Below are 26,252 nucleotides of genomic sequence, written 5' to 3'. Positions count from 1 at the left end.
TACACTAAAGTTTGGCCGATATATAGACTCATCCACTTACACCTAAATGACTTGTATATTAGAAGTCAATTGTTCAAAACTTAGACCACCATTTATCAAAAGATTTATAAAAGCGATCCTTTAAAAACTGAAGCTATTGATTCTCCACTAGAAAAGTGCAATCCTTCAATCTTAAGCAAACTGTCTATAACTAGACTGAGCAATTTTAAAAAGAAGAAAAGTAACAATAACAACTATAATAAAACCATAACGATAATAAAACATCTAACCGTTGGTCCATTGCGTCATTTGCTTCCACGCGCAAAACACGGACAAATTTATCCATAAATAGAAAAATGAAAACTGCGCGAAACCACGACAATTGGACGGTTTAACTTTGTGTTAAAGAAGAAGGCACTAGCGGTTAGAGAGGGTAGAAAAATTGGGACGGCTTTTGCATTTACAGCGCTCTCCGTTTTAACTGTGTTGAAGAAGAAGCCGCTAGCGGTTAGAGAGGGCAGACAAATTGGGAAAGGTATGGGCCCGGCGGCGGCTTTTCTATTTACAGCGGACTCCTTTTATTTTCTCTTTTCTCTCTACTCTCGTTGTCGTATGTTGCGGAGAATTTATTAGATCTCTTTTAGGGTGAAGAAATAATGAATTGTTCTCTGGTGCAGCGGGACGAAGGGGGTTACTGCGTCCAACCATTGATCGTCCTGAGCTACTGCAATTGCAATTGCCCCCATCGGCCCTTCATCTATACGAAAAGGGAGAATTAAAAGGGCACGCGAATAAAGATGGAGTGGTTCACGAAACGGGCGATTAAATTCGGGCTGAAGAAATTTTTGGGGAAATTCATTTTGGGGGAGCTCGATTTAGAAGGGCTTGACGTCCAGCTTGGTGCCGGCACAATTCAACTCAATCTTCTTCAATTGAATACTCAATATTTGAATCAACAGGTGCGCCTTTTTCCTTTTTGTACATGTTTATCAATGTATTCATGCAGGGCTCAGGTTGTACATGTTGAATTGTTTTCAATTGAAATTTTTGGAACTGTTTTTATTTGAAAAGTTGCTTTCCTAATTTAACGCTACCGCGCCCTGGGCTGGCCTGTTGGAGTGAGACTCTCGGTTAGCAGAGGCTGCTTTTGGTGGCTTTGTTAAATTATCTTATTTATCATTGCGAGGGATATCTGTTCCGTTAAATTCATCCGGGACTTTAACTCACTGGGAGTAAAACTCGCCTTGTTGTTCCTGTACACTCCACTTAACTTGGCCTGCCCGAGGGAAGTGCCATGATAGATGCTGTTTTCTTTTTCCAGATTTGGTGAATTATCCTGCAGGGCGACATTCACCCTATGTCATAACCGAGGAGTATGTTTTCTGTCAAACTGGCTGTGAATTTGAACCAGCTTCCTCCATCGGAGCTGGATGTGGTATTTTATAATTTTACCCAGTGGTAACTTTTGGTTTATATTCCACAAACGAGGGGGTTTGTTTTGTTTCAAATTCACCTCCAAGTTGTATCCCGGACCATCTGTTGCTGTGTGGCACTCTTAGCGAATTCAACTTGGTATTTCACTCAATTTAAACTTTTGGCTTAGTTGCCACAACTGAGGGGTATGTCTTCCATCAAAGCCACATAAGACTTGGCACAATCCATTGGAGCTGTATGTGCTGTTCTACCCAATTGCAAAATTTGGCTTAGTTGTCACCACAAAGTGGCTTTCTTTTATGTTAAATTTACGTAGGACTTGAACCCCTCAGTTGCTATACACCCCTCCCATTTAGTTTGATTTGGCAGTTTACCTAATTTCAATTTTTTTCTTAGTTGCATGACTGAGAATTATGGCTTCCATCTAATTCACCTTGAATTTGGCCACATTTGTTGGAGCTGGATGTGTTATTTAATCCAATTGGAACTTTTGGCTTAGTTGTTACAACCAAGGATTGCCATAATCAAGGTTGTCACTTTCATCAAATTCACCCAGGACTTGCACCCCACCTGGTCTGTTATGGCATGTCACTTCCAGCAGGTTTGATGTTATATTTTAGCCAATTTCAACCTTTGTCTTAATTGCCTTCTATCAGACTCACCTGGAACTTGTACCTGATGTCATCTGTCAGGTTATGAGACCCTCAAAATTGAATGCAATATTTGATCATTTTCAACAGTTCATCATGTCTTCTGTAGATTTTGTTGATTTTAGCAATCAGATTAAACAATAAACAGCAGAAATCAGAATACAATGAAGAACAAACACAAATCACACAGATACCCTGGGAAAACCTTCCTCTTGGAGGTGAAAAACCCAGTCACTAATCTCAGATCTTTATTATGTAAGACCAATATAATTTTTACAATGAGCTTCACTGTTTAACAGCAACCTAATCACAGCGATTACCCTAGGGCATGCTGAAGTGATGAACTTATCTGAAATACAAATGTTGCCGTCACAGGAATGAAGTTCGCTGATCCCAGAATAGTGTTGACAGCCTTCAAGGATGATTCACTGATCTTCAATGATGACTGCTGCCACTTATTAATATTCGCTGCCTTCAAGAAAGATGTTCGCTGATCTTATAATGGTGTTGACAGCCTTCAAAGATGATTCGCTGATCTTCAAAAGAAATTTTCTGAATACTTAGATGAATATTAGGGAAGTAATTCGCTTCATATGTGTTCTATAATGCCATGCCATTGACTTGTTTAGCAAGTCGGCTTGCTTGTATGATTTATATTTTACAATAATATTGTTTAGACTGCTCAATAGGTTCTGCCTTAATTTTGCCTTTTACTGCCTGTTTTGAGGCTTACATTAAATTGCATTTTACACACAATGTTTGGGTCCTAGCCCAATTACAATAAGGGAGTATTAAGCGCACAAGTTGTTTACATTTTTAATTCCCATTTGGCAACATTGAAATTTAACTTAATCCGAACTAGCTATTATTTCAACAGATTTCAGCTCAGAAGTCTTTTGGAAGACCTATATTGCTACTACTTGAGCTCATCCTTTCTTTATAGGACCCTTAAAGAGTTTGGTTAATTCTAAACTCAAGCCTTGATTTCTCAGGAAGTGTAATTTAGTTAGGGTTCTGGAAGTTTCATCGCCTATCTGAGCCAAGTGGATTTTTATTTGAGGATGCCTTATATGATAAAACTTAGCCAAGATTTATTTTTGGTCTAGCAATGGGATCTTTCTAGTGATGTTTGAGGCAAGCTAAAAGATGTATTCATAACCTTTGGATTCCCCGCTCTTCCTTTCCCTGCTGCAGCACCATCTCTTGTATTCTCTGGATTAACTGTCCTGCTATACAATGATAACTCCCTTTGGGCAATGGATAGGTTGAAGATAATTCAAATCCTGCCCATACTATATTGCATGTGATCTCATAAATATCTCACTAGCAAAGGAAGCTAAAATGAACTAAATGAAAACAGCATGCCAATTGCTTTACCGAAAAAGAGAGAATTGAGATTTGGTAGAACATGGTCATTAACAACTTTAGGCACAAAAGTGCATTTTAGTATCATCCTCCATGGTTCAGTCCATTTATAATGAGAAATTCAGATTATGAGTTTAATACAGAAGGGTGCAGGCATCAATCAAGGAATGGAATGAAGAGAGGAAGAAAGAATGAAGCATAGGGATTAAGGAAGGGTTAATGGAAGAAGAAAGGAGGGGTTTGACTTCTCCTTCACAATGGAAGATATAAAAGAAAGAAGGTCTCATTTGAGGAGGAAAAAGAGAGAACGATTGGGAAATAATATATTATTCTAAAAGGTAGCAATGAAGGGTGGTGACTCAATTCTAATGAGGGCTAGTGACCCAAGTCTTATGAAAGGTGCTGTACTTTTCACCAATGAAGTATAAAGAGATCATTCCAATCATTCAATGATCACTTATCAATCATCATTGCAATCGTTCAAATCAAGCAAACAATCAATCAGCATTCATTCAAACATCAAATCAGACTTCATTACATTATCACTCACCAATACATCAAATCATACAATCAAGGGATTTCATTCAATCAATCAATCACTCATCAATCATCGGACATCAAACAGAAAAGAAGATTACAGAATTTTGAACGCTGTTATAATCAGATCAGAGTATAACTTGTGAATATTCCAATCCAACTATGGTATTATAGAAATTTTTGTTTAGTTTTGTATATGAATTTATTGCTCATATCTGTTATATATTAAAGCATAAAAATATATGTTAACACTACAACAATCTATCAAAGTGAAGGAAGGAAATCTGCAATTTGAGGAGAACAGCTACAGGGCACCCTGCTACAGTGGCAAATAGGGAGAGAACAGCTATTAGGGAACCCTATTACATTGTGAAAGTGAGAGAACGGCTTAGGGCACCCTATTGCAATTTCCCTTTCTACTCCTACATTGAGGGACTGTTGATGAACCCAATATTCTCCAGCCATGGAAGAATGGAAGGGGATTGCATGAAGGGAGAAAATGACTGCCTTAAAGCACCTTACCATGCCTCCTTATTCCATATCTTTTAAGAGTGAGATTCACATAAAAATCAGACTTGCTGTATAATGTTGAATATATGATTTCTTTGCAATAATAATAGATTTATTTCATGAACCGTGTCTACCCAATTGTTTGCAGGTTTCCAGAACAGAATTAGTTCATCTTATTCCGAAGAAATGTACCCCTAACTATAATATATGCCTTGTTCCATGTGAATTTAGGACAAAATAGAGAGTGGTCCAGAAAGGGGACATTACAAACAAGTGAAGATCTTATCAGACTGTATAGTCAGTGTGCTTTCTTCTGGGAAGCTCCATAAAAACTCTTTTGAGGTTTTTTTAAAAGAAAAAATATTTTGTGATTTGCGAAGAAGATATAAATAAGGGTGGAATTTGGAACTTATGTGGTTTTACAATGGATGCTTCAAGCAAGGATGGACATAGTCTAGCAGAGATGGTTCTATCACTTATTTTTTGTGGCCTTGGATACTAGGAATGGTAGAAAGTACAATTGGATCCTTGAGTCTACATTTTTTAATTATGCTTCTTTTTCCCCTTCATGCTCACAATATTTTGCCCACTCACTTGTTCTTGATACTGCCAGTAGATGTGTTACTAATGTTCCAATGTTTTCAGCTATTTTGGTTGTGATTTTTTTGTTTCTCCTTCAGTGTATATGTGCCTGTTCTTGGACAGGATGATTGTCAGGTAGGTTGTTATTAGTCTTGTGTTAGGTTTAGTTTACTGTGACATGTTTTTTTATGGTGTGGGTTTAAATTAAGACTTAAGAAGTTTCCAGCTTTTTGATTTTGATCAAACCTCGGTTCTTATAAATGTCTATTTCAGCTGTTGTCAAAATTTTCTTTTGTATTGTTCCATATGCTACATTACAACAACTGAAGAAAAAGGTTCTCAAAGAACTTCGAGGATTTCCTCATAGGAAGATTTATTTTGCATGTAGGATCTTTTATTTTGTTGATGTTTATATATACTATATTCAAGGTTTGTGGAAAGCCATGATGATTGACCATGCTAACTGATGACTTGTAGGTATGTTGTCTTAAAAAAACTAAAATTCAGTTTTTGGATGTGTATATTAATGAACAAAACTTAGGTGTCGAGTTTCAGATGTGGTGACATGTAGATATCTTGTGTTAAAACACTTTTTTCAGGTTCTAAGGTAATGAACAAAGACCAGGTATTGAGTTTCAGGTGCCATATTATTAGCTAACTCAGGGTAAACAGACATTTGTTTTGTTTCTATTAATGCCATTTTCAGAATTTTTATGTAACTTTGAGACTTGTATGGTATATGATTATGGTTGGTATTGGTCAGTTGGGTGCAGCAGCAGTCAGTGTCAAAGAAGGATTTATTAACAAATTATCAATCAAAATTCCATGGAAAGTTCCAATAGACAATTGTGAGGTTGAACTGGAGGATGTTGTACTTGTTCTTAGTCCACGAACTGAGGTCAGAACTTCTGAATGTACTGATGAATGTTCTATTTCAGAAGCATGTTCCAAACCATCATCTTCAAGGCTTGCTGCAGAGCATGTGAAAGGCTCTAAGGTACATGAAAAAGGAGTCTTCAATTATCCAGGTGTGCATGATGGAGTTCAGATGATTGTAAAGAAGGTGGAAAGTCTGCTTCTGGGTCTTCGTGTTAAAATAAAGAATCTTGTTATTGCATTTGAGGAGGGAACAAAGACATCTAGTACAGCATCGGGATTTGAAAGCAGTTGTCAATCTCATAGTATTTTGGTACTTCGAATGCCAGAAATAGAATATGGAACTAGGGTGTCTGGCAGTTCTTGCGAAAATGTTTATGCTTCTGAAGATTTAAAAGGAGTGGTTATGTTGATGCCAATTATAAAGTTTTGTGGTGCAAGAATTGATCTTTATGATGCACCACCGTACATGGATGCACAAGCAGAAACACATATTGCATCGATTTTAACTGGTAACAGAGCAAGAAGTGGTATTTGTGACAACTTTGTGCCAATCATAGAAGGTAATGATGTTGGCTTCTCTGGATCTGTTCAGTTAAGCATACCTTGGAAAAGTGGCTGCACAGATATTCCCAAAATTGATGCTGAAATTCTCATTGATCCTGTTACATTGAGATTGCAGCTATGTACAATAGAAAGATTGATTTTGTTGTTTCACTCTCTTGGAGGATATAAAGGGACTGACAGTCAACCTACAATTGTTCCTAAGAATAAGGGACAAAATCTGGGGCTTGGTCATGATGAGCATGCATGTGATCGCTGCCCTAGTGAATCACTGATGAATGAGGGAATGTTTAGTTCATGTGCAGAGTCATTTTCAAGCGTATCTGCATCAGTGATGGAGGAAACTGCAAAATCTACTTTGTTTCCGGAGTCAAGGTTCATATCTAACTGGATGCAAAGAGTTGATCTAGAAGAAAGGTATTTGTTATGCTCTTCTTGCTGTGCTTAATCTTTTGGTAGATTTTATCTCTAGTTTCTGTTAATGCATCAAATATTCTATCGTATTTTTACCTTTCCCAATTTGGCATTTGGGAAGATATATCATAATTCTAAATGTCTGAATTGTAATTGCACTTACAGCATTGATGAATTCTTTGAGTGTTTTGATGGTGCACGGAGCTTTCAAGTTGGACCAGCTAGTAGCAGCTTACTGGGTTTGACTTATTCAGTTTTTAGTGCTATAACTGCTGCTTCTACCCTTTCTAATGGACCGGTACTCATAAATTCTGGTAAGTGTTTGACATTTTTGAATGATATTCTATTTGCTTATGTCACGTGGCATCAATAAATACATTAGTTTATTAAAAATTTTAGCAAGAGGGCAACAGCAGCTGATCAAGCAGAAACTGATGTGTAGTCAACCATAACGGTAGATGATCTACATATAGGTAATCTAGGATTCAGCCGGTGAAGACATCCCAAAATACTGGGTTTTGGATGTTCTATGGCTATGTAAATTAGAAGTGTAAATTCACTTCCATGACAGGGTTGGAATTTGGTGATATTTTCTGGGATTAATTGAGTACATTTTTTAGGCAAATTATTTAAAGTTTTAATGGATACAGAATTTCTTTAGCTGTGTTTGTTTCATGTGAATGCACAACAAATTAGGAATAACAAACTAAGCATTCTAAATTTGGTTAAATTAATAGCCATTGAAATTTTCCTTTCAGTGTTATTAAGTCAGGTCAAGTAAGAGTTCAATGTGTTAAAAGAAAATAATTCTGCAATCTGCATTTTGTGGGTGCAAATGGCGACAGTTAATGCTTGTTCATAATGTGTCTTTTACAATAACATATGTGAATTTAAGTTAGAAATGTCCTAGATTCAAAAAATTCATTTCTTCCTCGATCTTTATAAAATCAGTATTTTTCTTTTTTGTCTGCAGGAGAACAACGGGTGGAATGCAATCTGAAGACAAAATTGGCTGGTTTCTCGGTGATTCTTGCAATTGAAGATCTGAATCATAATCGTTTAAGTGATTTGGATGGTATATGTACATTTTCACATATGAATACTGGACGATTGGATGGCTTGAGGGCCAGTTCCCTAGCAGACAGCAATGCTAGTTTTGCATCTTCCATGGAAAAGTCAAGGTTTGAATGTCTGCAACAGGAGGCTAGGTGTTGGGCCACAGAAAATTTGTTTTTGGAAGCCAACTTCGAAAATTTGAAATTTACCTTTCAAGTAAGGATTGTTGGATCAAAGGCTGGCCTACTATTGACATATTGACATATTTTATTAAGCTTGGTTGGCCAACTGATTCTTTGTGATTGGTGTTGGCAGGTCACAGATGAAGAAGTGAGGTTCAAAGCAGGTATGAAGCAATTTGAAATATTTGAATACCTTCCTGAAGATGGTGAGAAAAAAGTGAGTTGCAGCTTGCCAAATTTTGAAGAGCACATCAAAACTAGTATGTTATCCATCAGTAGCTTACAATCTGAAGTTGAAGATGTGCTGCCCTCCTTTCCCCTATCTCTGCAGACTTCTAATGCAGCAAACAACATGGCTAACATGGTTAAGGTTAAATTGTTAACTTCTAAGTCTGATTCTGATCATCAGATTTCCTTGATTTATCGATTTGCTGATTCTAACTGTATCAACTCCAAAATTAGCTGCACAAATTTTGATGTACAGCTTGAGCCATTTGTTTTATGGGTTGATTTTTACATGGCAAATCGACTGTGGCATTTGACTCAAGCAATTGAGAATGTATCTGGCAAACTCAACAAAGTTTCAGATGAACCAACAAATGACTATTCTTCTACAGGAGGAAATGATTCCTCAAAAGGGAGCATACGGGGTACTGTTCTTGTATCATCTTCTAGGGTTATTCTGTGTTTTCCAAAGGAAAGCAGCAAGAGCATTAATCCACACTCTCTAACACACAATTTCCTTTGTATTGATACGTCTGATTGTGTACATTTAAGTAAATGCCAGCCTAAAACGGTTCTCAAACAACAGGAAAGTTCTCTAAAAGATTGTTACATCTCTCCGTCAAGTTCTATCAGTCTAAATGTGGGGGAGTGTAATCTTTTTTTGATTTCACCTAATAAAAAGAATGAGGGTGAGTGGATGAATGGTGCCGCCAAAGAACTTTCACTTCAGGCTCGGAAAGTTTTCAGTGTGTGCAGTGAAAAAGAAAAAAACTATTCAACCGTTGGCATCCAGTGGCAGGAGGCTCCTGGATCAGGGAGTAGGATTGCAGAAAAGGTATGGGAATCAGCCAATAAACACTGGACAAGAGAAATTGAAAATGCTAAAGTCATTCCAAACAACCAAGAATTTATACGCGCAACTACTGCAGGAGCTTTAGAAGATAATGATTCTCACATTCGAGAGAAGATGATCCAAAGTTCAACCTTATTTATTTTCTTTTCTCTACCACATGCAAAGGTTGATCTATATGGCTCTGAACACATTGTGATAGTCAATCTTCTAAGTGATCTCATTGATTGTGTTGGTTTTGATGGGCACACAAGAATATCTTCAAATTCAGAAAATCATGACAGTGAAAGCCAGTCCTACACGGGTGAAGGCCTTTGCTCAAAGGTATCACAGATATCATTTCTCTTAGAGTGTAAGGTTGTTGATATTGCCGTGCATTTGAAAGAATTGCTGGACATAAGGGCATCAATGAAGAAGGAACTTCCTGGTTTATGGGCTGACTTTAGCTTAAGAGTTCAGGAATTTGATACTTTGTCAGTGTCAAACCTTGGAGGTGTCTCTGGAGCCTCTTACTTTTGGTTGAGTCATGATGAGGGATTGCTGCAAGGATCACTGAGTGATAGAATGGAAAAATCATCTGAAGCAGTCAAACATTTTGATTTATTACATTGCAAAAGGAATGTTCTAAGACGCGGTGATGGGGGAGGGGCTAATGTATTGTCCAGTGGTAATCCAGGAACAACAATCATACATGTTAGCCACCCACAACAATTGCAGAGTCTTACAACTGTTGTAATCCGCTGCAGTACACTCATTGCTCCTGGTGGTCGGCTTGACTGGTTGGCTGCAGTCATTTCATTCTTTAGTCAATCTGCTATTGATAAACATCGATGTCCTGATACTGGTGCAGAAGGAACTGATACCAATTCACATGACAGTTCCTATGCCACTTCCTTTTTACTAGAATTAGTAGATGTTGCTGTGAGTTATGAACCTTTTTTTAGGTTTCCAACCATAAGAAGTTCCGGGACAAGTGTGCCCCCAAGTTCTGGCAACCACAGTAATTCAATTGAAGAGGAATGCTCACCAGTGGCATGTGTTTTAGCTGCTTCTTCAGTCTGTCTTTCAATTCAGACTAAGTCAAATACTGTCGAGAAAAAGTACAACGTCTTCTTCCAAGATGTAGGACTTCTGGTTTTAGACATATCAAAACGAAGAAGTAGCAAACAAGGTTATGATGCAAATGCATTACTCTCTCAAGGGTATGTGAAGATTGGTGAAGTGGCTTCAATGAAAGTGGTAGTAAGAATGAATTGTAACGACAACCTTCTTTGGGAAGTTACATGTAACGAATATCAGATTTTGTTAAAAACTTGTTATGACACAACTGCAACTCTTATGCGTTTGGTTGTGCAGCTTCAGCAACTATTTGCACCTGATTTTGAAGAGTCGTTTGTGCATCTACAGACAAGGCTAAGGGACAGCAAGCAGGGAAGTCTAATGAAGGTCAACAGAGAAAATTCTGAGGGTTCATCCCAAGTTAACAGGAATGTTGACGCATCTGATGGTGATGATGAGGATATGGATGACTCTGATAGTTGTGAAGATGCACTAGCTGGGTTGTTGGTTGGCATTCTTGAAAATGCTTTTTCTCCAAGAATAAACTTGAAAGGAGTAGTTGAAAATGGCGCAGTTTTGGGTTCTACATGCAAAGGCGAGTCTCATTTTCTTGTTAGTGGACCTGTTGTAGAGGAAGGATGTTCTTTGGATTATACAGCTTCTACATCTGTTGTGAATTTAGATTATACAGTGAAAGACAGAATACCAAGCGAGCCTAAAGCAGGCATTCAAGGTGGGGGAGTGGATGTCTTATTTCCTGTTATAGAAGATTATTATTATCATCCTGAAGTATTTGCCAGCTCACAAAGGTCTGAAAGCAAGAAACTATCGTTTGGGGAACCAGAGAGGCCTAGAATCACCAAGAACATGCCCTCAACTAATGTTGTGGATGGAAAGGGTGTTTGGTATGACACAACAGTGACAGTCTTGGAAAATCATTGCTCAGAAGTTAATTTCCGGAACAATTGTAGATCACAAGACGATGAAGACAACTTGTCCAGTGTTGTTGGAGCTTCTATCTCAGCCTCCAAAAATTTGCAGGAACTAGGTCGAATCTTGCTTAAGAACTTCAGTGTCAAATGGAGGATGATTGCAGGTTCAGACTGGCCTATCTTGAAGAAATGTGATTCTCTTACTACAAATGGAGAATGCACAAGAAATGAAAGTGCTTGTTTGGAAGTTGAATTGCATGGAGTAGACTTTCAGTATGATGCCTTTCCCGATGGTGGGGTTTATGCATCAAAAATTTCCTTTTCAATACATGATCTCTTAATTTTAGATCACAGTGAAAATGCTCCTTGGAAAAAGGTATAAATTTAGCTCAGTACAATAATCTGCATTTTAAAAATGTATATTTTTCTACATTCCAGTTCCCTGTAGATTTTATTTGCATATAATATTTTCTAATTTAATTCTATTTTTATAAGGTATTGCTCGACTATCATTCAATATTGCATCCAAGAGAGTCATCTGCAAAAGCATTGAAATTGCAGCTAGAAGCTGTAAAGCCAGACCCTTCAACTCCACTTGAAGAATATAGGTTAGCATTCTTTTACTAGAGAAGATTTAACTTTAGTAATGCATCTTATAATTTAGTAATCTTCATTACTGCAGTATAAAATAAACATCATCTTAGCATTTACTCCTAGTAGTACGTTTAATAGGCTTTATAAATATTCCGCATATGCATCTTAATTTTTTTTTGCATTTTATTTGTATGGAAATCCATTGCTTGAATCAAGCTGTGGAAACTATCTCTTACAATTCATCAATTTGGGTTCTATTAGTATCCTTGTCATGTTAGACAATATTAGACTGGTCATCCTTCTCTTCAATCTGTCATGTTAGCTGGTCATGTCCTAGTTAGTTCACTAATAGTGGTTGCAGATCATTCATGGATGAGGAATGCGAACTATGACGAGTCAACTTTCAAAGACAGAAAGGCAATGACAAGGTCGGGAAATAATGCACAAGGTCGATTAAACATTGTTCAATCAAAACAATGATGAATATGAGAAAGTGCATAATGTGCCACTAGGGAAAGACATTCAAATGGCTACTTCAGTTGAAAATGACAATAAGGAGAAAGTACTTGCAGCAAAGTATGGCTCAAGAAGATAGCAACAAATGGTAAAGAAGTGTTGATGTTATTACAAGTGGTTGGTTGGTTAGAAAACTTGATTAGCAAGTGTGAGTTTTAAAGCATTAAGGAGGATTATGCTTTTTTCACATGGCAATGACATCACTGAGTCCAGCTCTAAAAAAAGTGAATTTACACTTTTTAGTTGGTTAAGCTAGTCCAAAAATGCAACAACCCTAGTGGCAAGTAATGATGAAAACCACGATGGGAATGGCCAACATGAAAAAATTATGTGATCTTGGTGATTGTGGATGCATTTGAGTAAAAATCACACAATAGGGCAATGTTAGTGGTGTCAAAATAACGTAGGACACAACTACGAAGTTTCAAGCAACATTTGAATCCTAATTTTGTTTTTGTTATGACTCAAACATTGCAAAATAGTAGCCAATATAAGCAAATTGCCTAAATTCAATGCCAGTGACCAGCTTCAATATATTAAATAAAACAATCAGGAAGATGTTGCCTTATTTTAGTTAGTCTATTTTCAGGATGAATTAGAAGAAACAGAAAAGAGCCTATTTTAGGCTATCAAAGTGTTTTATTGCCTCCTTTTAGAACCATGTGATGTTCATCCATGTAATCGTTTCCACTTGATGTAAAATGTTGGTCTCTGATTTTCAGCTAATTCTTTGTTTACAGCAAAATATTGGTCCCTGCTTTAATAATAGGAGGTTGTGCTTCCTCATGCTTGAAGTGTTTATTCTCTTTAATCTGGAAATCTTACTGCAAGCCTAGACTGCTTAAAGTTTGGTGCCACAATTGGGGCGAAATCACAATCAGATAATAAATGCAAAGCCCCATAAAATCTTGTGCAATATGTATGTTTGTAAATTCTGTTAGTTTTAGATTTAGTTAGATCTTAGGGAGCTTCCCTACTTACTTTGAAGAATAATTTTACGGTACTTACCATTCTGTTGTGTGTTGTCTAGAAAGAGTAAAATAAAATGCTAATAGGTTCCTTCTTATGAAGATAATGTTAGGCCTTGCCTTTAATGCTGATAAGCTCATGTGAACCTTTGTTGTTGACAGTATGGCTTTTGTGTAATTTACTAATTTCTATTGAGAATTTGCAGGGTGATCATTTTTCAAGATTTGTAGTCTCACATCCAATACCTGGTTTCTGGTAGCATTTTTCAAATGAGGCTTTGATTTTCTGTTTTCTTTCCATTTTCCAGCTTCCCTCAAAATGATTAGGGGAAAGGACATATTTGTTGTGGGATTTGCCTGATATCCTGTCAAAATCTTTAAGTCAACATTGTGAAACTAACAGAAATAATTTTTTCTCATTAAACATGAAACATTAGCTTTTTTGCCTTTTTTTGTTTTGAGTCATGTATGCTGATTGTTTTGAAATCACTGTTTGCCAGGTTATTTGTGAAGCTGCATCCTTTACGGTTACATCTTGATCAAAGTCAGCTTGACTTCTTTATTGAATTTTTTTCCCAATTAGCAGCTTTGGCTTCTGTACAAGGAGATTCATCTAGTCAAATGTCAAGCAACAGAAGTATTCCAGTTCATGCCACCGATGCAATGACAGAAAACAATCTTCTCCCCTTCTTTCAGGTACTAATAGCACACCACTCAAAAAAATTCTTGTCATCAATAATGTAATTTCCTTGTAATCCGCCTTCTTTGTTTTTAATATGCCTGAGGGTTGTGCCACAATCTGATCCAGTGAAGAGATACGTTGAGGAGGTGTATAATATAGTTACAGTTAAATACTGTTTAATATATGATGATTGGTTAATCAATGAAGACATTTGCAGACACCCTTTCTTAGATTTAATATACTGAAAATGTTTTTTTTTTTGACAGAAATGTGAAATACGACCATTGACCATTCATGTTGACTACATTCCTCGTCGATTTAATTTTGTTGCATTAAAAGGGGGCAATTATGCTGAGCTGCTTAATCTATTTTCATGGAAGGTATTCATTCATGTGGATTACGGATTTGTTGTTTCATTGTTATTATTGTGGCTTACTATCAGATTACTTATAACATCACAATGGCAAGTCAAGCTATTTTATTTAATTTTCATAATATATCTGCTTCAGGCTGGTATACAGGTGACATTTAGGTGATTTTACTCTATATGCTTTGTGACAAATATTCTGATTGAATAAATTTTCAAATTGACATATTTTTGTGAAACATTGTACTTTGACATGGTATGTTCTTTGTTCTGCTAAATTAACTCTTAAATATATATGGCTTGTCACACCAAAATGCTAGAGCAGCATATTACTTCATGCATACATTTGAGTGATTACTATTCTTATGAAACTAGCTAATTTGTTAATTTCATGTTAAGTAGGAAGCAGTGATTTTCAAATTTGTCAACAATAAATTCTATCATGGGGATCAAATTGCTCCATAAATTTCCCCTCCTGGTCCACTTATTTTTATGGTACCAGCTGAAAACTATTCCATAAACACATCTCGAACCACCTAGTTAGCTATTAAGATTTCCAATGGTTACAGAATTTCTGAGACTATTTTCCCTTTTTTGTACTATAGGTGTTGTTGCTAGTGTATATTCTTTTAAGACCATTCCAAGAGAAGGATATTGTCCACTCCCAATAGACGATATGATTTCTATGAGTATATGTTGTTAGGACATAAGGGGGTGGACTCACGTTAAGATATGATGGGCCCAATAAGTAACTTTTCTAGTGGGTCAAATTGGCAGCTTGTGACACAAGTATATACAATAAATTATTTTTTTTCATTATTAGCCGCCTCAGGGTGTAAAAAGGTTTCCCCCCTATTACTTATTAAGTGGTCGTATTTGTGGCATCTATAATTGTAGAGTGATTGTGAATTCTGGATTATTTGTTTCTATTGAGTAGTAAAGGTATGGTAAGATATACGATTTGTATCTTGTTGTGGGAGATATCTTGGAGTGGTTCCCTAAGTGATATTTTATGGTGTAATCCTACCTTAAGGTATTTCTAATTCATTCTTTTAGAATATTGAAGATGAAGGCAAATTGATCCACCATACATTTTGTGTTATATTTCAGTATGTTGGATATTTGCTTATAACATAGGTCTGTTAAGTGAGATTCTGGTTGTTATTTCCCTATAGTTAGTTTCACACACACAATGTTGAAACAAATGTTCTTTGCAGGTTTTGTTTTCCAATTAGCTATCTTTAGTTGTAGCCTCTTTGGAGCCTCCTTTTGGCCCCTCCTGCAATTATTTCTAGTTATATTTCAAGCCCCAGTGACCTATTTTGGTCACTTGTGGGCATCAGTTATTTAATAAAATCTCTTTATTTTTTCAAGATTTTTCAGTTGTGAAGAGATTTGAGTTGAGCGTATAAATAAAAATTTGGAGACATGCATATCCATATGCAAAAGTGAACATATAGTTTATTTGTGTCTCCATTACATTTTGTAGCATCGGAGTATCCGGATAAAAATCATTTTTGCTATTCATTTTTAATTGTGCTTACTTATTATCCAATGCCTTTCACAGCTACATTATTCATTGTCATTGTCTGTTTATGACTTGAAAGTAAGTTGAGTATGTTCAATAGTACCATTACATATCATCAGAAAATGTGATGTTCAATAATTCCATTACATATAATCAGCAAATGGGCAACTCAAAGTCATAATGATTTTTAATACAATTTCCTAACAACACATGACATGCTGTAGTTTAAGTGGAAACGAACTGCATCTATTACTAAATTGGTTGGGTTTCTTACTAACTAAATTTAGTTATCCTTTTTCTGCAAAAGTGCAATCATATTTTATAGGTTCACATGTTGTAAATCATTGAACTATTCTTTTCATCATCTAATTGTTGGGAATTTGCAAAAAATATTCATTAGTTCAGAGAATTTCATTATAATATTGTGACAATGGGAAATAGGGCAGTATATGTTATTAATTAAGCTGAGAACTAGCTCTGTAAATTAAGGGATCTGTAAAACTTGGATTTTCCACAGGGCATCAATTTGCATTTAAAACATGTTGAAGCTGCTGGGGTTTATGGCTGGGCTCGCATTTCAGAAATTGTCATTGATGAATGGCTGGAAGATATTACACAAAATCAGGTTATTCTTTCCTATCCTTGAATTTTCTGTATGTGTCCTACCTCAAATTATATTGATGCCTGTTTAGAATGTTTAATTAATCACTTGTTTGGTTGTCCCTATTGATAAAATTGTGTTAAACAATATCTATGCTAACTAATTTTTCATACTTGTTACACTTTGTAGGTGCACAAGCTAGTTAAAGGGGCTGCACCTATCCGATCCCTATGTGCAGTTGGTTCTGGTGCTGCAAAATTGGTTTCTGTTCCAGCTGAGCATTACAGAAAAGATCGTCGTTTAGTCAAAGGCGTGCGGAAAGGTTTGACACAATGTACTGCAAGCATAAATTTCATTTGATTTATCTGGCACAAGTGCATTGCTTCTGTTTATTTTAAGCTCACATACCTATGTTTTCATCCCTGCAATGTACTATTTTGTGCCATCATTTCTTCTGCCATTTTTGCAGTCTAGAAACTGATCTTGAACTACAGGGAAAACTGGAAGCATGGTTATGGCCTCTGTGATTTGTCCTTGTGAGTGTTTGAGATGATAAGATTAATTAATGCCTTTACAAAATTAAATATTATATGGCTAAGTGCTTGATCTTGTCTTCAAATGTTGACTATTCAATGGATACAGTTGGTCATATGTTGCATACAGCCCTCTTAAACCATATGTTAATGCTTGTGGTTAATTAGAACACTGTTACATCGCTCTAACATTAATTTCTTCAATCAGGAAACATTCCATTTTAGATGACATGTCGAGACAGAACTAGTAATTTATGACTGTCAATGTGTATATGTATATGATGATAGATATGAACAACAGTGTTACCTTGCACTAACCTTAATGTCTCTTATGAGGAGAAATTGCAATTTAGATTACATGCTGAGACAAGGCAAGTAAAATATAACAGTCAATGTGTGTGTGCACGCGCGTGTATTTGTGAATCTCAGAATAATGAAACTTGGTTGCATTCTCACCCTTGAATAGAACTTTTTGACTTTTTTTCTTTAGAAGACTTGAGTCATTCATGTGTGTGTCAGGACGGGCTTGTTTTCATAAAACATTGCTCCACTTTGCCATTTGAGGAAGTTCAAGACTACAAATATCCTTTGTCCTTTGTGTTGAATTCATTCATTGTTTTTCCAGTAAATGTCCATCCTTGACTCGTGCAAGCCAGTTATATGGTTCTGAGTCTTGATAGCAGAACTGACAAAAAGATGATGAAGTCTGCAAATTCAAATTGAGCTGGTTAGGCCCATACTTAGTAAAGGAGGACTATGGTATCGGAGCCTCTATCAATGTGCATTAGAAAGTGAATACTTTGAAGATTCTATAAACTCTTTAAATGTTAAGAGCTGCTTCTTGTAGTTTGCTTGTCCTTAATTCAGGGAGGAATGTTTCTCTAATGATTGATATGATCGAAATTAACATTGGTACAGAAATCAAACTTGGATGCATTCTCACCCCTGAAGAGATTCAATCTAACATTTTCATTGAATTTGTGACTGCTTTACTTGGGAAGACATAGTTATTCATATCAATATGGACTTCGTACACCCTTTAAATGTGCCATAATTTATATTGTGCCATTGCTAGTATAATTTATATGATCACCTAGTTTCTTATATATTTGTCTAAGTTCAACAAGTAAAGGTTTGTCCAAGTCATCATTGACTAGGTTCAAGGAATCATGAGCAAAGAGCGACTAAGTAGGGAACCACAAGATGCTCAGGGACAGAGCTAGGAACCTTAGATTGATTGAAAAATAGATCAGAACATACCTTGTTCAACATAGGTGAGTGGTGACCTTGTTTAGGCACTTTAAAAAATCGCTAGAAAGCTGTTGGACTGTCAATTATATATTGGGGTATGTAGTAGTCGATTTATGGGCATGTTATATTGAGTCAAGTGGTAATTTACTATTTTGTATTGGGTCAAATGTCTAACTTGCGGGTTAAGGGTTTACCCTACCCATAATGTTATATTGGATAAGGGAGATATTGTACTTGGTTCAACCCTCATTCAGGAGATATCCTAGAGAGTTATTCTAGCGTATTGTAGCATGATGTGACTGTACCTTCAAGGTGTTCCCCTGAGTTTAACAGAGAATTAGGTATATCAGTACTACATATTTATTGTATGCATTTTTCATTACTCTTGACATATTCTATTATTGGATGTTTGGGTTTTTCACAAGTGATTTCTAAGAACTACTAACAAATGGCACCAATCATGAAAGTCCAACCATCCAAATGAAATATTGACAAGTGATAAGTCTCTGATAGTGTGATGCACTGTAGTTATAATGCTTTGATTATATGTATGTCCATTGTTGAAACTTATTTGATGTTGTGCCCATGTAAAGCCATTGCATCTTTGATTCTAGATATCAAGTATTCTTGTAGCTATTGTTGCATTGATGCTTCAAGCTATGTTTTTTATGTTTGTTGTCTCCCATAGGAAGCTAATCCAAAATGCACAATACACTCAATTTTGCTGATTCTTCAAACCTATCTTCCAAATATTCTCAAGTGAGGGATGGGTTTGACCTTCGTTCACATCTAATCAAGTCTTCATGCACTTCTTTGGATTCCTCCTCATGATTTTTTTAATTTTTGTTTTCAAGTTTATCTTGAGATTGTTCCTCCTTAGGTTCTTCTTTATGGTCTTCCTTGAATTCTTGTTTGTTCGGGGTTAATGTCCAACTTACACACAAGTGTTTCCTCCTTGACATTGATTGGTTCCTCATGTTATATAATGTCTTTCAAATTTACCTTCTTGATTGGATGATACTAATTGTTATCAAGACTCCGGCAATCATTGCTAGACTTGAGCAAAAGAAAGGTTGAGTTACTGTTCTTGGACATAAAATTATCTCTTTGGAGTAGTTTCTTCCAATAATGACTATTTAGTATTATGTGTATAATTCTTCTTTCATCTATTCTCAAAAAGTTCTATCTCGTATAATGCTGCTATTCCTACTGTTAATCTTTTGAGCATTTTCAAGCATGTAAACTTGCTCAGAAGTTGCTGTGCAACATTTTTTCTGATCATATCTCTCTGCCTTTGTGTGCTATTTATTTACTGGATAAAATCAGTAGTAAGCTTCATACTTTGCTAGAATATGAAGAAAATCAGTTTATGATATGTTTGCTGTTCTGTAATTGCTTAGGAGTGACAGCATTCCTCAAGAGCATCTCACTTGAAGCTCTAAGTGTTGGGGTTCATTTGGCATCAGGAGCCCATGGAATTCTGGTGCACACAGAATCTGCATTAGGAAGCCTCCCACCTTCGTCTTCACGAGCATCATGGGAATGTTCAGAGATGGATGGAAAATGCAATCAACCTGGGGATGCATGCCAGGGTTTAGTGCAGGTATCATATGTTTACAATGATTTTTTTTTGACATTTTATTTATATTTTAATTTAATGTTCCAAGTTTTTCCAATCACCCCTCCCTTGGTAAAAATACCTATTCCAAAACTCTCTAAGGCAAAAGTTAAGTAGCAAAGATAAATTAAGCTTGCACTTTTTGGGTTGTGTCCAAGTTTCAACTGGCAAAGGGCTTTCAATTGTGCCTAGGTTTTGCATGACATCCTCCAGAGTGTGCCTTTGAAAAATGATCAATTACAAAGGTGGCAAACACCTCTTTGGGGGGCTCTTTCTAGGTTATAACCAGGTTTCAAGTGATTAATAGCATCCAGGTTGCATGCCCTTGCCATTTTATATGTACTGTCCCCTTTATATTTTTTAATGGTTTTATACTTTTTTGCATTTTTTTTTGAAAGAAGAAACAAACTGAATAGCGAACTGAAAATTGAAAATAATTATGGAAAATACTTGATCATACCCTCAAACATTTCATAAGCAAAATCTGAATCAACTTTTGATAAATTCTGAAATTACATTTTTGAACTTACATAGATTTTATTAGAGTGGTATAGTTGGCTGATCTAGCTAGGTTAAGGGCTGTATGACTGTGGTAGTTGCTTTCAATGATATAACAAACTATTTTTAATCCTCCTTGTTGTTATGTGAACATAGGATTGCATAAGATTATGGCGTTTCTTAATCTTATGACTTGAGACAACTAACATGATAAATAGTAAATGAAACTAGGAAACACGAAGTATATGTGATAAAGGATCAAATACAACTAAGACTTCTAGAAAGATTTCTAGGACCTATGTGTAACCTAAGTATACTTAAGTAACATGTGTGAAGAGGACCTAGGTGATGAACTAGTTAGGTGAAACACGCCTTTCACGCAAACACTTACTCTTTGCAGTATTTTGTTTTGGCATATAAAACCCTAGCATGTTGATGACAGTTTGTTCAGATTTTGTTTTCCTGTTCTAAAAGTCAATTTTCAGCAGTTGTGGTTTTGGAACCTGGAGTGTTAATTTTTCAGTCAATATTTCAGCATTTAAGTGCCAGGTTTCATCTTCCACAGAGATTTGAGGATTGGGGTTAGCAATTTTTCATGGAAGACTACCTAGGGCTCCCTGCAGCATTTAAGCAGTTTTCAATCATCAAATGGGTGAAAATAACAAGATTCCTTATTCCAAATTGGTGAGAGTAGTTTTCCCTGTCACTATTTTTTCAAGCATAAACCAGGGGCTTTGCATGACACTTTTGGTGGCAGCTATTCAATGGTTTGCATGTTTTTCTTAGCCTTTTTCCAACCCCAAAATAACAGTATCAATTTGCATGTCAAGAATTGATATTGGCATGTTATTGGAGAATTCTTATTTTTGGGTTGTTATTGGAGAGCTTATTTTAAGGTTGCTTTAGTGTGCTTTTATGTAAAACTTTTATGTTTAAAAGTGCTTTCTTCTGGATTTTCAGTTGTTTTCATGTTCTAATTTAAGGGAAATCCCAAAGATTTGGTTTTGTAACCTTAAAATTGCTTTGTGCACAATATTTTTTGATGATAGTAGCTATCATGCTTTTCCCGCAGAAATTATTTTGTTGATTGGATTGAAAGAGGAATATTGTTAGGCTTTTATTTGGTACAACTCGTGTTTTCAGTAGAACACTCATCACCATATTTAACTTAACTCACATTGACATTCTGATTCATTTCCTCACCCGCCATTTCAAACTCATCACTGTTGCTCATTTTTTACTTAAAGCAATTTGTGACAACAAACTACGAAATAAACATCAGTAAAAAATCTAAAATGGTTTAAGAAAAAAAGAAAAAACGAAAAAAAATCTAATAGAATTCATAATAGAAGTGATTGTGGCTTATTTTGTAATGGTCCTCGATGCTGAAAGTGACTGCATTTTTTTTCCTTTGATGTTCCTTTGTCTTCTTTTCTCCTTTTCTGTTTCTTCCTTTTTTCAGCTGCAAAAATCTGAAATTGATCATGGCAAGCAATGTTTGAGGGAAGTGGGTTTGGTTGTTTAGGTTTTTGTAGTATCTGACCCTTTTTTGGTTTTCATGCCCCTGATGATTGTCAGGTATGTTTGGCTGTCTGTAGGATAGTTGAGAGATGTCTCAGACATCCTTATCTATCCTGGGTTGTCCTACCTCATGGATGGCATCTCACAAAATGTTACTGATTTCTATGGAGATAGGGGAAAATTTAAGTCAATATCAATTCTATTAGATTTCCACAATCCATAATCACGATAAACAGCTTCTGAATTTGATTTTGTGCAAGTTCTTAATCATCAATGTTTTGGATCACACTCCGTGATCCATCATCAGGATGAATGAGAGATCAAGGAGATGTTCTCTCATTCATCCTGATGACGGATCATAGAGTGTGATCCGAAATGTTGATGTTTAAGTCTATGCTTTATTATGATTTAGAATTTTCCGTCTCCAAGCACGTCTACCATTTTTTGAAAACTGGTGGACCTGCATCCATCCCAGTCTTCATTTCTAATACCTGTCCTGCCCCATGGCAACTATGGGGTGAAGTGAATCTAATTCTGAATCTCCTATCTATTGTTTCCAATGTAGTGATACGCTCCAAACTCCAAAGTATACTAAACGTTCATTTAGGATAATGTTCTCATGTGAATGGGCTTGAGTCTCTAAAAGGTGACACTGATGATCTGAATATTGACTTCAATTTTTGTTACTTTATGTAACTGTTGTCTCTGTCTACTTTCCTAGTTTCTTTTCTGTCAATCTTTCTACATACCCAAAAATATGTTGCCTCTTTGCATTTAATGATGCACCTTTTTTGAATTTGTAAATGCCTATAAAAACATCCTGCTTGTATTATGTTGCCACATCAATCATGCAATCGATGCAAATTCTTTGTGCATGGTTTTCCAGCTTCTTGCTTTTGTTTCCCCTTCTTTGGTAAGTTCTTTCCATTCTGAATGATCGACCATTATTTTTTAAACTGTTTATGCTGATTGCGGTCAAAGGCATTTTGCTGTGATGATCTGTGGTCTAGTTTGTGTTTTCTTATTGTATTTGAGCCAGGTTACCAGGAGACGGGGGCACTTGGAGACTCCGGAGACTGGTACCAGTACTGGTACAGCTAACTTTCAAAAATAGGAGACGGGGGGTACTTGTAGAAGCCAATTTTTTTTTAATATAATTTAATAATTTCCCAAAAATAGAGAACTTTGAAAACAAGAACAGTGGTAAAGTTTAACATTAACTTTAAAATTGCTTATATTGTCAGTACCATAGCTAGTCTAAATAATTTGGTGAATGTAAGGTAATATAGGTGTTGAGCACACTCAATATTGCCGGCTATTACAATGACAAGAAATCAGTCATACAACTGTTTATGTGCCTCTCAAAAAGTCTACATTGTCAATAGATCCAATCACTTTAACTTTGCATGGATTTTTGTCTTCATGCGACATAGTTTCCTTCTTAGTTATTACTTATTTCCCTATGACTTTGCTTTTCTGTAGGCTTATTTTATTTATTTGCTTTCCTTTTTTGGTCTTTTACTGCATTTTGTGCTAAGTTTTCTAGCAAGAGATGTCAATTTTTGGTAGTGAGATTTCGGAGATAGCAGGAGACAGTAGCCAAAAGCAGCCTGTGTCAAGAAGTTTCTGAAGACATCACTGGTACTGGAGATGCGTCTCCGTCTCCGAGACATGTCTCCTGGTAACTATGAATTTGAACAACAAAAACCTCTTTCACCAACTTGCCAAGTTTTTCTCTCATGTTTTTTAAGCTGGTCCATGAATACATGTTTATCTGATCATTTTCTGAACTTAATATCGTAATCTTGAAAATTCTGCAGATATTCATGCGAGCGATTTTTTCTCTGCTGGAGCTTAGGTTCCAGTTACAAATGCTATACTTTTGTAATATATGCCCGGCCTGACTCTCTTCAGGTTGTTCCATCCACTGGGATTATTCGTCCCTGTGGATGGGATTGTTTGGTTGGGTTTGGTTCTGCCTTCTTATATCTGCCAGGATTGTTGTAGATTTCCAACCAAGTTCTTTGCACTGAGCTTCCAACAAAAAATGGCTTCTGTTCTTCTCTCTTTCTTCTGTGATGTGCTTTGTGCTCGATATGTGAATGATTAAGGACTCCCTTATCAAATACAATGGCACTTCCGCTGCATAATTTGGTCTTTGTTAGTATATCACGTAGCTAAGTTAAATATACCAATCTCTTCTATTAGGATTGTATATATGCTAATTTTCTGGTAACATATTAATTCACTAATGTCTCAGTGTGTATCAGATTTAGAATTAATGGTCACTGATTTTTCCATTGGCTAAAGTTATCGCTCAAATTTAGTGTATTAGTCCCAGTTTAGCCTGTTGCAGACTGTAGGAGGCATTTTGTTATTGCATATTGATATCATTTGCTGGTGTTATGTATGTGAGTTCTTTCCAGGAGTAGCAGAGGCAAAATGTTATTTTCTTGTATAGTTCAGTTTGTAGCTTTTGTATTCTTTAGCCATTTACCTTGTTTAGGGCATGTTATTGGGAACAACAGAATTAATACAACCCCCCCAATGCATGGCATTTTATTAGTAACTTGACATTTAAATTTTCATTTTAATGTCACTATCATTCTAACTGCAATTATTGTGTTTGCTCAACATTTTTGGTTCCTAAAAGGTTATTAATAACTTTCCTTTTACTAAAGTCTTGTTTTCACCATAAATATGATGCATAAGTACCGTTGTTAAAAGGGAAGACTTACGACTATTGAAAAAACGAATTGATTGTTACAGGCCTGTGAAAGTCTTACACGTGGCTTGGAGAGGACAGCTGCTTCTTTAATAAGCAATCCAGTCAAGTCATATAATCGCGGGGATGGGGCGGGAACAGCTATTGCATCCGCCTTTCGAGGTGCTCCAGCAGCTGTTATTGCTCCAGTTTCTGCTGCTGCTGGTGCTTTTCATCGGGTGCTTCTGGGAGTAAGAAACAGGTATTTATCTTTCGAGCTTTAAAGATGGCTATAGTGATTATATTTTACAAACTACAAATTATATCCTGATGTATCTTCCTGATTGTAGCCTTGATCCTGAGCGGAAGAAAGAGTCTGAGGAGAAGTATTCTGGACTGCTACCTGCCGTGATAGTGGCTGATTGATAATTGTGTTGATGTTCTATGGTCCTTTTGTTCACAGATTATAATGCCCTGTATATTGTATGTTTTGGGGGAATCCCATCGTTCGTGTACCATATCACCTTGAGAAGTTTTGGATTCCAATTTCTATTTCTCTCTGAAGGTAATTGAACTTGAGATTATTTTTCATTCTTTAGATAGTTGGAGTTTGCCACATGATATGGTCATATAAACCTTGTTTACTGACATGGCTCTTTGTTATCTGCAGATGTACATATTTGCCTATTGAATTCTTTGGAAAGCTTTCTGAAATAAAAGAAGTATGCATCCCGATGTTCATGCATCATGTTGTATAAAGTTTTCTGGTGGGCGGCTTGCTGTTCCGGGCCCTGTAAATCATGTATTTTAATTTTCAGTGATAAGGCTGCTGTTTGTTCCGGGAAGCAGTGGACATTTGGCTGATAGGATAGTCAGTTACATTTGCTCCCATTTATTGTATTTGTTTTGAGGCTAAAATTTCCTCCTTATCTCGATTCTTTGCTTGAAGGAGCAGAGCATTCTTTGTTTTGCAATTTTTTATTTGTTTCCATGTAAGGAAATTCTATGTCATGATGTTATTGTCACAATGGTGTTGTGATAAAATTTGGTTTTGCATTTCACGTGCTCTCTGCTCAAGATTTTTCTACTTTTTTTTTTTGTAAAACATGTACAGATAATTTGCTGTTTTCATTAAGATTATTATCTAGTGTTTCATGTTGAATGTGACAATGAAAAAGGGGAGCAATAAGAAAACATCTGGAAAATTGATCCAACGACTTAACTTCTTTGGGCAATTTGTAGTAATTGTTTTTTTAAGGTTGAGGGAGAGATTATAAACATATGTAACACGCATTAGCATAATCCAAGAGTGAAAAGAGCCCCAGTTACTAAAAAGTGATATCCAGGACAAAGCAAAAAAAGTTAGTTGATACCAAAGCACAAAAAGAGGGGGTGAACTAGGAGGTAAACCCTAGACAATGTGGAGGTAACTCCCTTATGGAAGAGGTGGAGAAGTTGATGAATAGAGGAAGAATATTACAAGAAAATGGTTTATTTATTTCTTATACCAATCTAGGAGAAAATTTTGGAATTAGATGCTTGATTCAAGATTAGACAATCTTCATGTAATGTCCCCCTTTTTCGGATCTAGTCATATGACATTTCTTTTTTCTGTTAGCCTATTTTTGGGTTCTCGTAGGTTAATAGAAGGTAGTT

General features: G+C 36.1%; 1 protein-coding gene across 8 annotated transcripts; it reads left to right on the top strand.

Moving 5' to 3' along the window:
- The first annotated feature begins 569 nt into the window (after positions 1–569).
- LOC131034232 (autophagy-related protein 2) lies at positions 570–25,657 on the top strand. 8 transcript variants are annotated; one of them, XM_057965639.2, is made up of 14 exons: positions 573–938; positions 5,821–6,914; positions 7,077–7,225; positions 7,885–8,183; positions 8,283–11,591; positions 11,711–11,823; positions 13,794–13,989; positions 14,242–14,355; positions 16,388–16,495; positions 16,661–16,793; positions 19,656–19,858; positions 24,662–24,858; positions 24,947–25,161; positions 25,267–25,657. In XM_057965639.2, the coding sequence occupies exons 1-13, from the start codon at positions 777–779 to the stop codon at positions 25,020–25,022; spliced, it is 6,153 nt and encodes a 2,050-aa protein (XP_057821622.2). In that variant the 5' UTR covers positions 573–776; the 3' UTR covers positions 25,023–25,161; positions 25,267–25,657. The 8 variants fall into 8 exon arrangements, with proteins under 8 accessions (XP_057821629.2, XP_057821624.2, XP_057821623.2 ...); XM_057965641.2 differs by lacking the exons at positions 24,662–24,858; positions 24,947–25,161; positions 25,267–25,657 and adding an exon at positions 16,966–17,007 and having other exon boundaries at positions 572–938; positions 19,656–19,787; XM_057965640.2 differs by lacking the exons at positions 24,662–24,858; positions 24,947–25,161; positions 25,267–25,657 and adding an exon at positions 16,966–17,007 and having other exon boundaries at positions 572–938; positions 16,661–16,805; positions 19,656–19,787.
- Positions 25,658–26,252: the final 595 nt, after the last annotated feature.

This window comes from Cryptomeria japonica, chromosome 3, assembly GCF_030272615.1.
Source record: "Cryptomeria japonica chromosome 3, Sugi_1.0, whole genome shotgun sequence".
Taxonomy (NCBI): Eukaryota; Viridiplantae; Streptophyta; class Pinopsida; order Cupressales; family Cupressaceae; genus Cryptomeria; species Cryptomeria japonica.
This window is presented reverse-complemented; position numbering and strand designations above follow the sequence as displayed.